Consider the following 13,865-nt stretch of genomic DNA (forward strand, 5'->3'; position numbering starts at 1 on the left):
ATACATAATATTTTTGCTAAGATAATAATTATAAGTTGCTTACATGAAATATGTTACCCCAATGCTGACGTTAGCTTGAGTCGTATAGCTCTCCGTATTTTTAAATAGTCGAACTACAAACTGTGCAGAAACTGTTTTCTGTACAGTTATAGATTTGATTTCGTCTTAGCAACATTTAAATAGTAAGAGCGGTTCTTTACCTTCCTTGAGCATCTCCAGTTCATTTTGAGCGTTGATATTGAGCTCATCTGACTGCAGCTGTTAACAAAATTTACACATGTTGTAATTTAAAGACTAATATAATGGCACACATTCAACCGAAATAACAGGTAAAGATAATTATAATATTATTGACCTTGCTTGTGTCTTTGCACTAAACAAGCGCATATAATCCCACCTGATTAAGTTGTTCCACGGCATGCTGTGCCTCGGGTCGGTTCGCTAGATCAGTCTGGTCCTCCAGCAGACTCCGAAGCTTAAAAAAGATGTTCGCTAGCGGTTTGTCCTCGATCTTCTGATCATGGGAGTGGCGGACGATTCGACCAAAGCCTCGAACCTTAAATGGAATGCTGGAAATAATGAAAAACTACACACATTTACAGGTCTGCTTAAAAACATATTTGTACTTGTGATGTAAATACTGCAAGTGAAATATAGAAAGTATGCATGCGCGTTAAGTGGTTCGATGTAATACTTGAAAGAACTCGATATATGTACAAACAAGCAAAATTACATATCCCAACTTAATCATAAGACCCTGCACATCCTTTCCAGCCTTTTTAAATCCGAAATAGGCAGGAAAACGCTCATACAGGCATAGAAAAGTGAACGTATTCTCGGAGGTGCATAACTATACGATATCAATGGCAGGCCCAGCCTGCACTTTTTATTTAGCCCAGCTAGGCCCCTGGTTTATATTAAGCTATGTTTTTTACGATATCATTGCGTTTAATTAGTTTTAAAAAGCTCATTCGTTGCATATTGTGCGTATAATATGTATACCTCTGACAGTAAATTTGTCTTTGCTCCAATGTTGAAGGACAACTTCTTTTCGAAATCTTTACAATTCATCATAACACTAATTACGCTGTTGAAGTCACTGTCTTTGACGGATGACACGGTCTTGTAGCCATCAGGAGGCAGGAAACATTTGCCGATCTCCCAAGGGCTGGTACACCATTTGTCGGCATTTGTGTTCATCCAAGATGGACCTGTAAATCTGTGGTGTTGAATGATTTCATTACGAACACCTCCACAAATCCCATTTGGACAAGGAACGTACATTTGATTTGCGGCCTTATGAAATCTGCAATTTTTAGGACTGGTGCATATCCCTCGGGTGGGGCATTGCAACACGTTCTCGGTGAAACAATGTAAGCATATTGCCCCGGATTGAAGACTCTTCGATGTTCTGATCGTATTATAGATATCATGATGCACGCATGTCAGCACGTCCTCGACAAACTCGTGCAGTCCCTCCTTGGTGATGTTGAGGGCGAGGGCGGCCTTAATCCAGTTCTTGGCTTGCTTCTCTCTAAGTAGATCTCGGTAAGAGGTCATTGTTTTACCATAACGCAGTCAACATCTGTTGAAATAAATATTCACATTCTTAACAGAGTAGCAGCAAGAGCGCAAACTGTCGAACAATACGCCCGTTCTATTTTAAGAACACAAGTTGGCTGGTTACTTGTACGTTAATAACAAAGGCTTTTAAAGTTACTGTTCGGACAAGATTGTTTTTAGTTAACTTCCATAATTTAAGTGTAAAGTCTCGAATGACAAGCAAAATGGCTTGTTATCTACCTTGTCTGAGATATAATTTATATGCACATTCTGATCAAATTCGAAGATAATTAGATAAAAGCTTCTAAAATTATTGAATCGGACAACAAACTAGATGCTGCCCACCAAAAATCTCCCGTACGCCGCAAGTGAAACTTGAACACGTCACGATCTATGCATTGTCATATTAAAAGCAATTCAATTCATGTTTTAAATTTGTGTTTGGATATAAATAGTGTCAAACTCTCTCACTATTCTATTTGCTCATAAACCTCCATTACACACTAAGTATATATTTAAAAGTACATTCATCGCTTTTACAACTCGTAAGATGTATGGAGCAGAAAACTCCCGTTTGTTAAATTATGAATCAATACTGAATGCCTCTTGTAACAAATTTATGACATGTATGACAACGGAGTTTTATTTTCTTTAACATTTCTTCAAACATACTGCGATAAGTATAGGTTATTGTTTTTAGGTCTTAATTGAAATTCATTGTTTAAAGAAAAGCGCCACATTCGCGTGATATGTACCAGTTCAGACCATGGCCAAATACATAATAACGTTATAAAAATTATATCGTAGAAATCATAACTGTTTATTGATAAAGCTCGCCCCTTTCAATCGAGCATGTTTTCACTCCTACCTCTGAAACATGTACGCGTATTAAGCTAGAGTAATACGAATACATGCGGTTACTATGTTTAGCCATTGCTTTAAACATATTGTTTCCATCGTTGTTTATTAAGCTTTTTTCAGCTTTTTTCTTGTATTAAAGTCATTCATTATTGAGATTATGAAGATTCAAAAATGTTAGTGTATTTTAGATGTTTAATAACATTGAGATAACTTCTATGTTTAATTTATATCATTAACAACTTTATTGTTATGCATATATTACTTTTTTAATTACACCATAATGATGTTGCTTTAATGAATTTAAAAGAGATAATCAAAAAAATACTATGATAATATTGCAATTTCATTAATTTGTGTTTTAACTTAAGTATATAATAAAACAAAAGGTATCGGCGTAAATATTAAAAATCTTCAAACATTTGGATTGTTACAATGAAAGTTTACAAGTATAATCTTATTGTTTTAGTGATGAACGGATTTCCTCAATTCTAAGAACTTTTCCCCTTATTTTAAACAGTATGTATTTATTAATGTTAAACGAAAGCAATGCACGGACGTTGAAATAATACTAACATGATTAATGAAAACGAAACCTGACTAAATAAATTTCCATATATTTAAGTACCGATGATTTAACACTGGTGTGATTTTGTTACGATAAATGATATAACTGGACTAAATCAAAATTCTTACATTTACCTCTGGTATCGAAGTAAATTAATATGACGGTGATACATATTTACGCAAGCGCAAACACAAGCCAAATCGCTATCGCATTTATGACAAATGAATCTTATCTAATCCAGAATATTTGTGCATCCATTATGCGAAAAGTATAGGTTATTGTTTATTTCAAGACTTTAGCAGAACAGAACAGAGCAGAACAGAATGTTTATTTAACTTAAGCATATACAGCTCATCGTTATAAACACAAAAATAAATACACCTAATCAATTCAATATTCATAATCAAATCAATATTGCATGCATGAAAAAACAAAAAAGAATAATTTGCATTCTATTACTTACAATCGAGTTACACAATACCACGAGAGAGAAAAAGCAAACTTTAAATTATTAATTTAGCAGAAGTGAATGTGAGGAGGTCTTTAGGGGTGAATTATACATTCAAGTCTCTTATTTTAAAAGCTTTGGTACAAAAAATAGCTAATCTTACTAACAGAGATTTATTGTCAGAATTGAGTAATGATATAAATTTTACCATACTAGGATGTCTGACATAATATCTAGGAATATAATTCTGCCTTATATCATTATAAATTGGACAAACTAATACAAAATGAAATTCATCTTCAATATCGTTTAAATTACACAGTGTACATTTTCTATCTTGTCTTTGAATATTGTTATGGCTCCCAAGTTCAATGTTTAGATTATGGGAGGATAATCGGAGCTTAGCTAAAATATTTCTATATTTGAAATTTTCCATTAAAACAATGTAAGTTGATATTTTAAATGTTTCCTTGATTTCCTTAAACAAATACAAGGATGAATGTGTTTCCATGGTAGCACGCCAACCGGTTATATACATGTCTCGTAATCTGTCTCTGAGCATGGGGACAAATGCACATACATTTACAGACTCAGGAAATTGCCAAACGTCCGCAAACCCGGATGACTGAAGGATAGTTTTAACTCTGTCGACCCAGTTTAGACTTTGTGGGTTAACCCGAAGTTCCCGGTATTGTTCTGTAATAATTGCCATGAGAATACAGTTATCTTGTTTCTCATTGTATAACTTGAGAAAATACTTAATAATACGAATATGTCGCTCAATATATAATGGAAATCTGCCTAGCTCTCCATAAAGTGACAAGGTATTTGTAGAGCGCTTGACATTTAGGACCCACTTGCAAAACTTTCTATGTACTCTTTCAATAACCTCTGTCTGGATATAGCCCCATACTTCACAGTTATAGTTCAATATAGACAAAACAAGTGCATCAAACAGATTAAACGTAATATCAATAGGGACGCGGTTATGCTTGAGCAGAGCCTTAAGTGCATTCATAGAGCGCAATGCCTTTCCCGCCAGCGTGGTAGCTGCCTGCATGAAAGATCCACCACTGGAAAATACAATACCGAGGTAGTTAAATGAATTGACTATATCAACAGCCTGATCGTTATAAGTCCACTTATCGGATTTTCCTATACGCCCCCCTTTTCTAAATACCATTATCTTAGTTTTTTCCACATTTACCGTCAAATTCCATTTGCTACAATAAGTACTTAAATTATTCAAGGATTCCTGTAACCCCTCCCTCGTCTCTGACAGAATAGCGGCGTCATCTGCAAACAGCAATAAATATATTGAGATCTCATTGACTGTGAGACCTGCATTTAAGCTTTGTTGTAAATGGAGTTCGATATCATTGAGGAAGAGAGAGAAGCAAATCGGGGAGGTTATTTCCCCCTGGAACAAGCCAATGTTACTTTCAAAGAAATCAGACAAAGACCCCAAGTGTTTTATGCACATTTTCACCTCGTTATACATCGACCGCAACAGGGACAAAAACTTTCCATCTATACCAAGTTTGATGAGCTTATACCAAAGGCGCCCCCTATCAATGCAATCATATGCCTTACGGAAGTCAACAAAACAGCAATACAGTTTTTTCTTCTTTCCTAATTGCCTTTGTATAATTGAGTTGAGTACAAAAACCGGATCAACCGTACTGTACTTGCTTTTGAAACAAAATTGAGAATCGGTCAGAATATCTTGCTCTTTAGCCCACATTTTAAGTCGGTCATTTAGTATAACTGTAAATAATTTAGCAAAACAGCTTATAAGCGTGATACCGCGGTAATTATTAGGATCAGATGTATCTCCCTTTATATATATATAGGAATTATGGCTCCTGTTGCCCATGATCTGGGAAATGATTGGGTATTAACTATATGATTAAAAAATAATCCTAGAGGTTTAATTATAATAGGTATTGATGCCGTAAAATACTCATAGAGTATATTATCAAGAGAACAGGCTTTATTGCTGCCTAATTTCTTAACAGCATTTATAATTTCCTCGTTACTTATAGGTTTATCTACATTATCAAACGTAGGGCCATTATAGGGTTTAGTATCGAAATCTTCGACATATTCCCTACTTTCGTCGTCTACTTGAACCTCTATATTTGATATTAAATTATGGAAATAGTCCTTAAATTCTCTATTTGATATATTGTCTCCGGAATTACTACTTGTCTTCCTCTTTTTTATCTTCCAAAATTCTCTAGGCGACTTTTTACGCATATCATTCATTTTTCTGCATCGCTCTTTATTAAAATTATTTTTGGACGTTCTACACTGATATTTATAATCCTTCCTTCCTTTAAAAGCTGCTATTCTATCTACATCAGATAATGAAATATTGTACTGAGACACAGCGTTTTTATAAACAATATTTTCGTCTGCATTCTTGGTCATACCATTCCTTCCTATTTGTGTGTGCATTATCAAAATATGCTGAACATTTGGCCTTTTTCTCAAAGTATTTCTGACCTTTATTACACAGAAAGGTCGTTAAGATATTAGTTAATTCGTCTACATTTCCTTCCTTGGAAATTGCATCATGTAAATCCTTCTCTAAATTGTGAATATCTGCACATACGTCCGCTACAAAGTTATCTTTAAATTTCGTGTCCCATTTATAATATATCCTGTTATTTGAAACACAATCATCGAGTTTAGTATGTGTTTTAAATGAAAAGCATAGAGGTGCATGATTAGAAAAGGTATTAAAATCCCCAACGATAAAACTCCTTAATGCATTGAAATTGTCGAGAGATGATAACAAATAATCGACAACACTTTGTCCATTGTGGGTCATGCACGTGAAATTCCCACGGTCATTTCCCCATCGGCCGTTTACAATACGGATATTTGTAGCTTTACAAAGATCAAGTAAATAATCCCCAAAGCGGTTGGATGTTAGATCACGTGACTTTCGATTCGTGTGCGTATCAACCGGGGTTATGTCATCAATATCAATACGGCGGTCATTATCAATGAAATCATTTTTACGTCCTACTCTACTTTTGGTGTCACCTGTGAGAAAAGTTTTACCCATATGGCTAAAATACGTGAAATCTTCTTCGATTTGTCTAAAAATGTCAACATTATACATGTTATGTATAGGAGATGATTCTGGCGCTATATATGTAACGCCCATGTAAATATCATAGTTTGTTTTAAAGAAATATTTATCAAACTTTAACCATACAAGACAATCGATATCATTTTTAACAACTTTTACGCCTTTTCTAATACTATTTTTAACATATATTATAATTCCGCCACTAGAGCGTTTGGCTTTACGATTCTGGTATTTTCTATATGAATGTATTGGGTTATCATAGCCTTTAAAATTAATATTTGACTTACTATTGGTCCACGTTTCGCTTAAACAGATAATATCATATCCACACAACAAATTCACCAAATCCGAGTCCGATTGTTTATTTACTGTAAGACCTTCAATGTTCCATGAAATACACTTCAGACCATCCTCACCACCGTCCTACTCACTGTCTCTATAGAGACGCTTGTTGATGTAGAGTTTATCCACCCTGATGTACGCCTCCTTCCCATCCTCACGTGCCTTGAGCATAATTGGGACCAGTTTCCGGCGCTTGTCCATGATCTCCCTCGGAAACTGCTCGGAAACGCCAATGGAATCGTCCTTGACCTGGCGGGCTGCCTGACGTACCCGCTTGCGATCTGGGTAGAAGGCGAATTTGGCGACGATCGGCCGCGTTTTGGCTGCGTTGAAAGCGCCTATGCGATGGGCGCGCTGGATCCGAATATCGGTTGATGCATTTGTGACTTTAAGCTTTTCCTCAATGAGTTTTAATACTTTATGTTCACAATTTTCGTCTCTCTCTTCAGGGATTTTGTGGAACAGAAGGTTGTCCCGCATACTGCGACATTTTAAGTCCTGTATCTCATTATTGAGAGAGTTTTCCTTCTGTGATTGTTCTTGTTCAAATTTTGACAGCTTTTTCACCAGTGACTTTAGATCTTGGTGTTGTTTTGCTAAATCCGAGACTGTTTTACTATCGAATACCCGACTGATCTCTATGTCATGGATTTTGCCCTCAAAGTCACTGATCTTGTGATCTATGCTGTCCATGCGGACAGTTAGGTTATTTACGCTAGATTGAATGGAATCTAGTTGCGCCAGTTTTTTGTCCATTGTGTCCAATTTATTCATAACCTTGACCCATAAATCGTTGTTTACGTTTTGTGGCGATGTACCAATGGATACAGGTGTGGCACATTGGGCATATCCTGGGCCTGGGCTCCATACAGTGTTTCCATTATAAGGCATACTTTGATGTAACACATAGTTTGGGCTTGATTGATACATGCCTTGACCAGTATAATGCATCGGCTGCATATTTTCTCCACTGGGTGCGATTGCCTCGGCCAACGCCTCTGCCATTGTTTGAACCGGTTTGGATTCCCGCCGTTTCACAGGTGTTTGGAAATTGGCGTCCACTGGTGACGATTTGCCCTTTTTTCGCTTTCTAGTCATTTAACACATTGAGAAGTTACTCCAGAACCAGAAAAAGAACGTAATTGGTTTTGAAAAATATTCCTTTTTTTGTCACTGATTGAAAATCCGCCATCACTTTTCACGCATGCGCGTAATATAACGCATTATTAATTAGGTGAATTCAAATTGGCCCAGTTATTTGTCCGAGGTTAGCTGTATTTGCCTGAGTCCAAAAATATGAAATCACCTAATTAATAACATTATAATATAATGGCTGAATTAAGCATTATTGTTTACTGACAAAGCGCGACTCTTTCAATCTGTTTACGCGTAAGAAAATAGAGCAATATGAAAACACGCATTTACAATGCTTTGCCATTTCAACATGTCTAGGTTTTGCATAATGCTTTCATCATTGTGTATTAAGTAAAAATAAGTTGTCATTGAAATTAGTTTTAATTAAAGATTACATAATCACGGTCTTTTCAATTCCAAGCCTCCAACTAGATAGTGTTCCCTTACTTTAATCAGTATGTACATAAATATCAAACGAAAGCCGCGGTAATGCACGGCCTTTAAATAATTCTAATAGAATCATGGGAATATACACCACTAAACGCCACTAAATAAAAGAGTTTGTAGAAATTACGATAAATTATGCGATGAATTCCATTGTCTTTTCGAGTGTAATTATATTGTTGTTGGAAAACGGAAGATATATTTGAAACCATGCTTTTACAGATACCCATATATTTCAAAGTAGAGACACTTATAAACACCAAGAAAAAAGACAAGTGCTTAACTCATACATTTTTATTGAAACCTTCATAGTTGTATGACATGGCTGTTGACATATTCAGAACTTGTATCAAAGTTATTGTCAAAACAAAATAATGCAAGAAATCAAATCTATATGTCTTTGCCTTTCACTCGTTTGCCTCTGTGATATTTATCATATGATATTACCTCATTTATCAATGTTTGTATTGGAAAGAGTGAAATAAGGCCACACCAAATTGATGTTTCGTTCCGCGGATTTACCGCTCCTATTTCTTTGAAAATGTAAAAAAAAAAATATTCTAGTTTGTGCGCCCGCTCCTTTATTTTAATCGCAAACCAGATTGGTTGTGGTAATATTTTTTTAAAGGCTGAAAAAATAATTTATTATATTTTTTTCTACGCTAGTTTAAGTGTTTTTGTAAAGGGAAGTAACCGATGCGTGGTGTCTTATACAGTGTATCGATCGGTTAAGCATTGGTTTCAATAAATTCAATCAAAATGGCGGCTTCCGGTATAAACACTGGCTCGAACTGTGGAAATTTAATCTTACTTTGACAATACATGTGTTTTGACCATACTGGAAGTCATTTTCATCGCCTCATGCACTAGAGGATCATTAATTGAATCAATAATTATGCAATAAAACATGTGTGTCTGATGCAAGTTCATGTATAATATTGTGTTATTAGTCATTCTTTTTGGATGGAAATCGAAACGATGAAAAAAGACTCAATTAAGTATTATTAAATTCAAGTCACATTACAAGTGACCATATTTTTACCTTATAACGTCGATGTTGAAGAAGGCACCTTCACTTAACAGGAACATGGTTCAGTTTTTGGTCCAAATTAATGTATCAAAGTCATGTTTGACCAAATTCTGATTAAACAACAGTTTTGAGCAAATATCTTTTCACAAATAGCATATTACCACTGGTCCGGATAGAGCAAAACAGCTAAGCCTAACCTAAGTTTATCACCATTATTTCTATTTTCTTTTACAGTATAATCCAGGATTATAAAAGCATCTCAATGACCATAAAAGTACTCTGATCATACCCTTGTACTTTTCATTTCGATAAGCACATATCAATTCATTTACTGTGATAATCAAAATGAAATTAATTCAAGAAATTTTAATGTATATGGAGTCTGATTATCGCGGTTTCAAGTCACTAAACCGCTGGATCTTATTTTCACATAATAAACCGGAACTCGTTTTAATATACTCGCTCACATTTATTCCATAAACAGTCAATCATTCAACATAACAGAACGTAATGGAACACATCTTAACGCTATTGCACGTGTAGGAACGTAAAGGAACGTTAATGAACGTAGGAACGTTAAGGAACGTAGGTACGGTTATCTGAAATAACCCAAACACAATCGCACCTCACTTACTGACCAAATTTACTTCCGCCCAGAGCTCTCGCAGCTGCCAGCCAATCAAAACCCAAAACAAGCCCATGGTAACCATGCTAAATATATTTTCTATACATATCTTGCATATTTCGGGCAAATAATCGAAACAATGAGTCTGATTTATTCCTTCTATTATTTTTGCAATGTATCATACTCGTTATTAGGACCTACAAAGCTTATGCATTAAATAAACATATTCCTAGCTGCGACACACTGATATTTGATGAAACTAATGTAAAACATCATTTTTTAAACATCGGAAATCAATCATAATGAATGTCTTAATACAGTTGCAAATGATGTTAAAGTGATTCAGGTACATTTATATAAGTCGTTTCAAACGTTTTCCTAAAAGCAGCGTTATTTTTTGTTTGAATGATCGTCATACTTAAAACATGTTTTAATTATATTAAAAATTCAATTTATCCATATAATGTGTGTACTTAAAACATATGAAAAAATAATGTGTATTCGGACATTTTCCCAATGTCCTTTAGAGGTTCAATTAAAGATTGCTTTCAAATGGGTTTAAGGGCAATTTTATAAACAATCTCATATTTATATTGATTATAAGAACAGATTTTTCGCTCTTCGCTCGCTTCGAGTTTAACGAAAACTGACAAAATTGTATTTTTATATATTTATTTTCGCTCGCTCGCTCCAGTGTTTTGGCAAAAATCCGAGGAACAAAACATTAATTTGGTGTGGCCTAAAGGAAACTTGACTTGTTGGTAAACACTCATCAGGATGCACTTAAGTGGTTGTTTCAATTGAACATGTTGTGCATGCGTTCATTGAAACTGTTTTATTTTTATACATGCATTGAAAATTTATGATGTAATGAATATATGACAGCTATTTTACCTCCATATATGTGAAATAAAGTGACACATGGTACCTGGTATATAATTTAAGAAAAAACTAAAAGTAAAATATGTACTATACAATGCTAATACATGGTAAGAATCAAATGTATTCCACCACTAAGACCATTTTCTCAAAGTCCCATCGGTGATCTGAAAAGCGGGGGTTTACTGTATTTACTACTACGTTTAATTAACGTCATCGTTACAAAAATCTGACAATGTGGGAGCCTTATTAGTGTGTGAAAAATATTGTCATGTTATCATGATAACTTGTTGTTTTATGTTCCATTTCGTTACAAACAGCTTTAAATATGGCTCTGAATCATAGACTCTGATGTCTGTGACGAAAACCGCATACCGGTCACTTTTATATGACTTTTGCATGTAGCCGGGATGCGCACACAAGGACGAAAAGGATATAAAACAGAGAACATGTAGAGTAGAAGCTAAAAGCGTACTAAGGACGTTAGAAAGTCGCAGCAGAAATAGTGAAATCCGAACATAAAACGTACAAGGAAATGAATAAAATTAAATAATATTTTGGATCGCTCACATTTTAAAAGGCAACTCACTATCGGCTTCCACATTCAACTCGTAATTTCAAAATATCATTAAAAAAACAACATTGAACATCACTTTCTCGTCATACTTACTAACATGTAACGAATATATGCATAAATCTCGTTACCGACATCACATTTCATCCAAATCAGCCATTTTTGTTGCATCCAGCATTACATAAGTATAGCACTGCGCATGTCCACGTCCGGTGATTATTGAATAATCCATATATGAGCAATACTGACAAACTTACAACAGCCTAGTGTAGAGATGCGTTAGTTAGCCGGACAAGATTTAGAGTTCTTTGATACCGGACGTAAATGTGAGTATTTGAATAAGTCAATAGTATTGAATAAGTTTATTAATCATTAATCAGATTTTGTTGTACAACTAAATGTACATTGTATAATAATATTTTAATATTAACTGAAATTAACTATAATACATGCAAACTGTCCGTGCGGACTAATTGTTTTCAAGTCAAGCAGTTGTTTTAATAAATTGAAGTTATTGATAATCTAAACCTCCTACAATATTGCCATACAATAGTTCACACCAAAAGTACAGGGTCATGGCCTATTCCCATAGCCAGAAAATAAGTGTTGTTTACTATATGATTCTGGGCCTTGGGATATTTCGTCTCAACTTAATTTGACTGCATTCATTGTCTGTGTTTAAATGGCCCAATGGATTATAAATACAAAAAAGAATTCATCATTTTTCTTCTTTATTTATGTTCCATAAAGAGTTAGGAAAACAATATTTATTTTTTAAAAGGTTAAAAAACATGTATTTGGAAATTTATATGCAAAACTACAGTAACAAGTACAGTAGTCGAAAGTTTAAACATAAACCCCGTTTAATGGCAGAGGGTCAACGCCAAAGGCATAGAACACAAAAACAAACAATCACAAACCAGAAACATGGAACAAGAACACAAAACTCCACAAACAACACACTTGATATTTAATAAATTAAAACTAGGGGTGTTGGGTTGTTTGGTACCGCTGTGGAACAAACTGCTGTGTCAAGATTTAGAAAGAGAGCACATAGAAATAGAAACCAGAAGATTTATTGTTAGAGACAACAGAAAATGTAAATTGTTTAATAACACTATCTTAGAATAAGATTATCACTTCTTGTACATTTCTAGCTGTATACCTACCTGAGAGTAAAGTAAAACCTTAATCGATCTATAAACAAACTTGTATTGACTATGTCTAGTACTAAGAGTCGGAACATAGGAATAGTTTAATATTGTCTATGATGCTATGATGAAACCTACTGGTACTCGTGTTGTTTTTGCTTATTGATTTCAGGAAATGTATTGTCTTATTATATCCATATTGTTTAGCTACATCTTGTCTGATGAGTAGTTGTCAAAAGAATATTATGTGTCCATTGCGTATAAATTATGATATTTGAGTATGTTTAAATTAATGCACTTGCGGATATTGCCAATAATCTGATACTAAGTTATAATTTGACCTCTGATAGTTTACTTAATATAAGCATTAAATGATGACTAATTTTGTACTAGAATTTAAAATTTCTGTTTTTACATCACATGCTGTATGCCTTTGAGGTTTCACAAAACTAAATCTTTGCCCGACAGCCTGCTTCCTTTAAGTTCTGTTTGTATTAAAATATTACATTTCATACATACTTAATTTACAGCACTGCATTTGTTTTCTATCAATTTGCATGTTTATGAGAAAAAATGTTTCATAAAAGAAACAACAGTTTAATGATTATTTTACATTTTCAACTTGTTCTACATGTTTTTAATGTTTAGGACACGCTTTGATATATCTACCATGTGATATTATTCAATGAAATACTGAACATATTCAGTCTAAATTTGGCTGAACCTTGAACGGTTCAGTGATTTTTAAAGTCGTATTTAAATCCCCTGTGTACTTCGGAAAAACATACCATGGAGTTTTTCCTCACCTACATTGTATATCACAGTGAGTGAAAATAGTAAAAAAAGAGATATTTATTGTATGCTTTCCGATGGTTTATAGAGATTTATCAGTGAAATAAAATTGATATTTTAAACAGTGAAAACAGTGAAAATATAAACTTAATGATGTTTTTACTTTTTTGAAATTGAAACCAGATCTACGGTCCAAATCAAAATTCCGAAATGACGTTACAATAAGGCACGCTGCAATTAAATGGCATTTAATATATTTGTATGCAAATAATTAAAATTAAAATTGTTTATTTTAATATAAGATTGCAATATATTTCAACTTGTGAACACCAAAATGAATATTCAAAAAGTCTA

General features: G+C 34.1%; 1 protein-coding gene across 2 annotated transcripts in view; it reads right to left on the minus strand.

Annotated features, from left to right (window-relative positions):
* Positions 1–11,786, minus strand: part of LOC128239078 (uncharacterized protein CXorf38 homolog) — a 28,492-nt gene extending 16,706 nt beyond the window's left edge. Inside the window, exons 1-4 of one of the 2 annotated variants that reach the window (XM_052955533.1) lie at positions 11,665–11,786; positions 1,003–1,585; positions 398–556; positions 201–258 (exon numbers count right to left, since the gene is read on the minus strand). In XM_052955533.1, coding sequence (XP_052811493.1) covers positions 201–258; positions 398–556; positions 1,003–1,560 — 775 coding nt within the window. In that variant the 5' untranslated portion in view covers positions 1,561–1,585; positions 11,665–11,786. The remainder of the gene's footprint in view (positions 1–200; positions 259–397; positions 557–1,002; positions 1,586–11,664) is intronic. The other variant, XM_052955541.1, reaches the window with a different exon arrangement.
* Positions 11,787–13,865: the final 2,079 nt, after the last annotated feature.

The sequence above is a fragment of the Mya arenaria genome, chromosome 1 (genome assembly GCF_026914265.1).
Source record: "Mya arenaria isolate MELC-2E11 chromosome 1, ASM2691426v1".
NCBI classification, from domain to species: Eukaryota; Metazoa; Mollusca; class Bivalvia; order Myida; family Myidae; genus Mya; species Mya arenaria.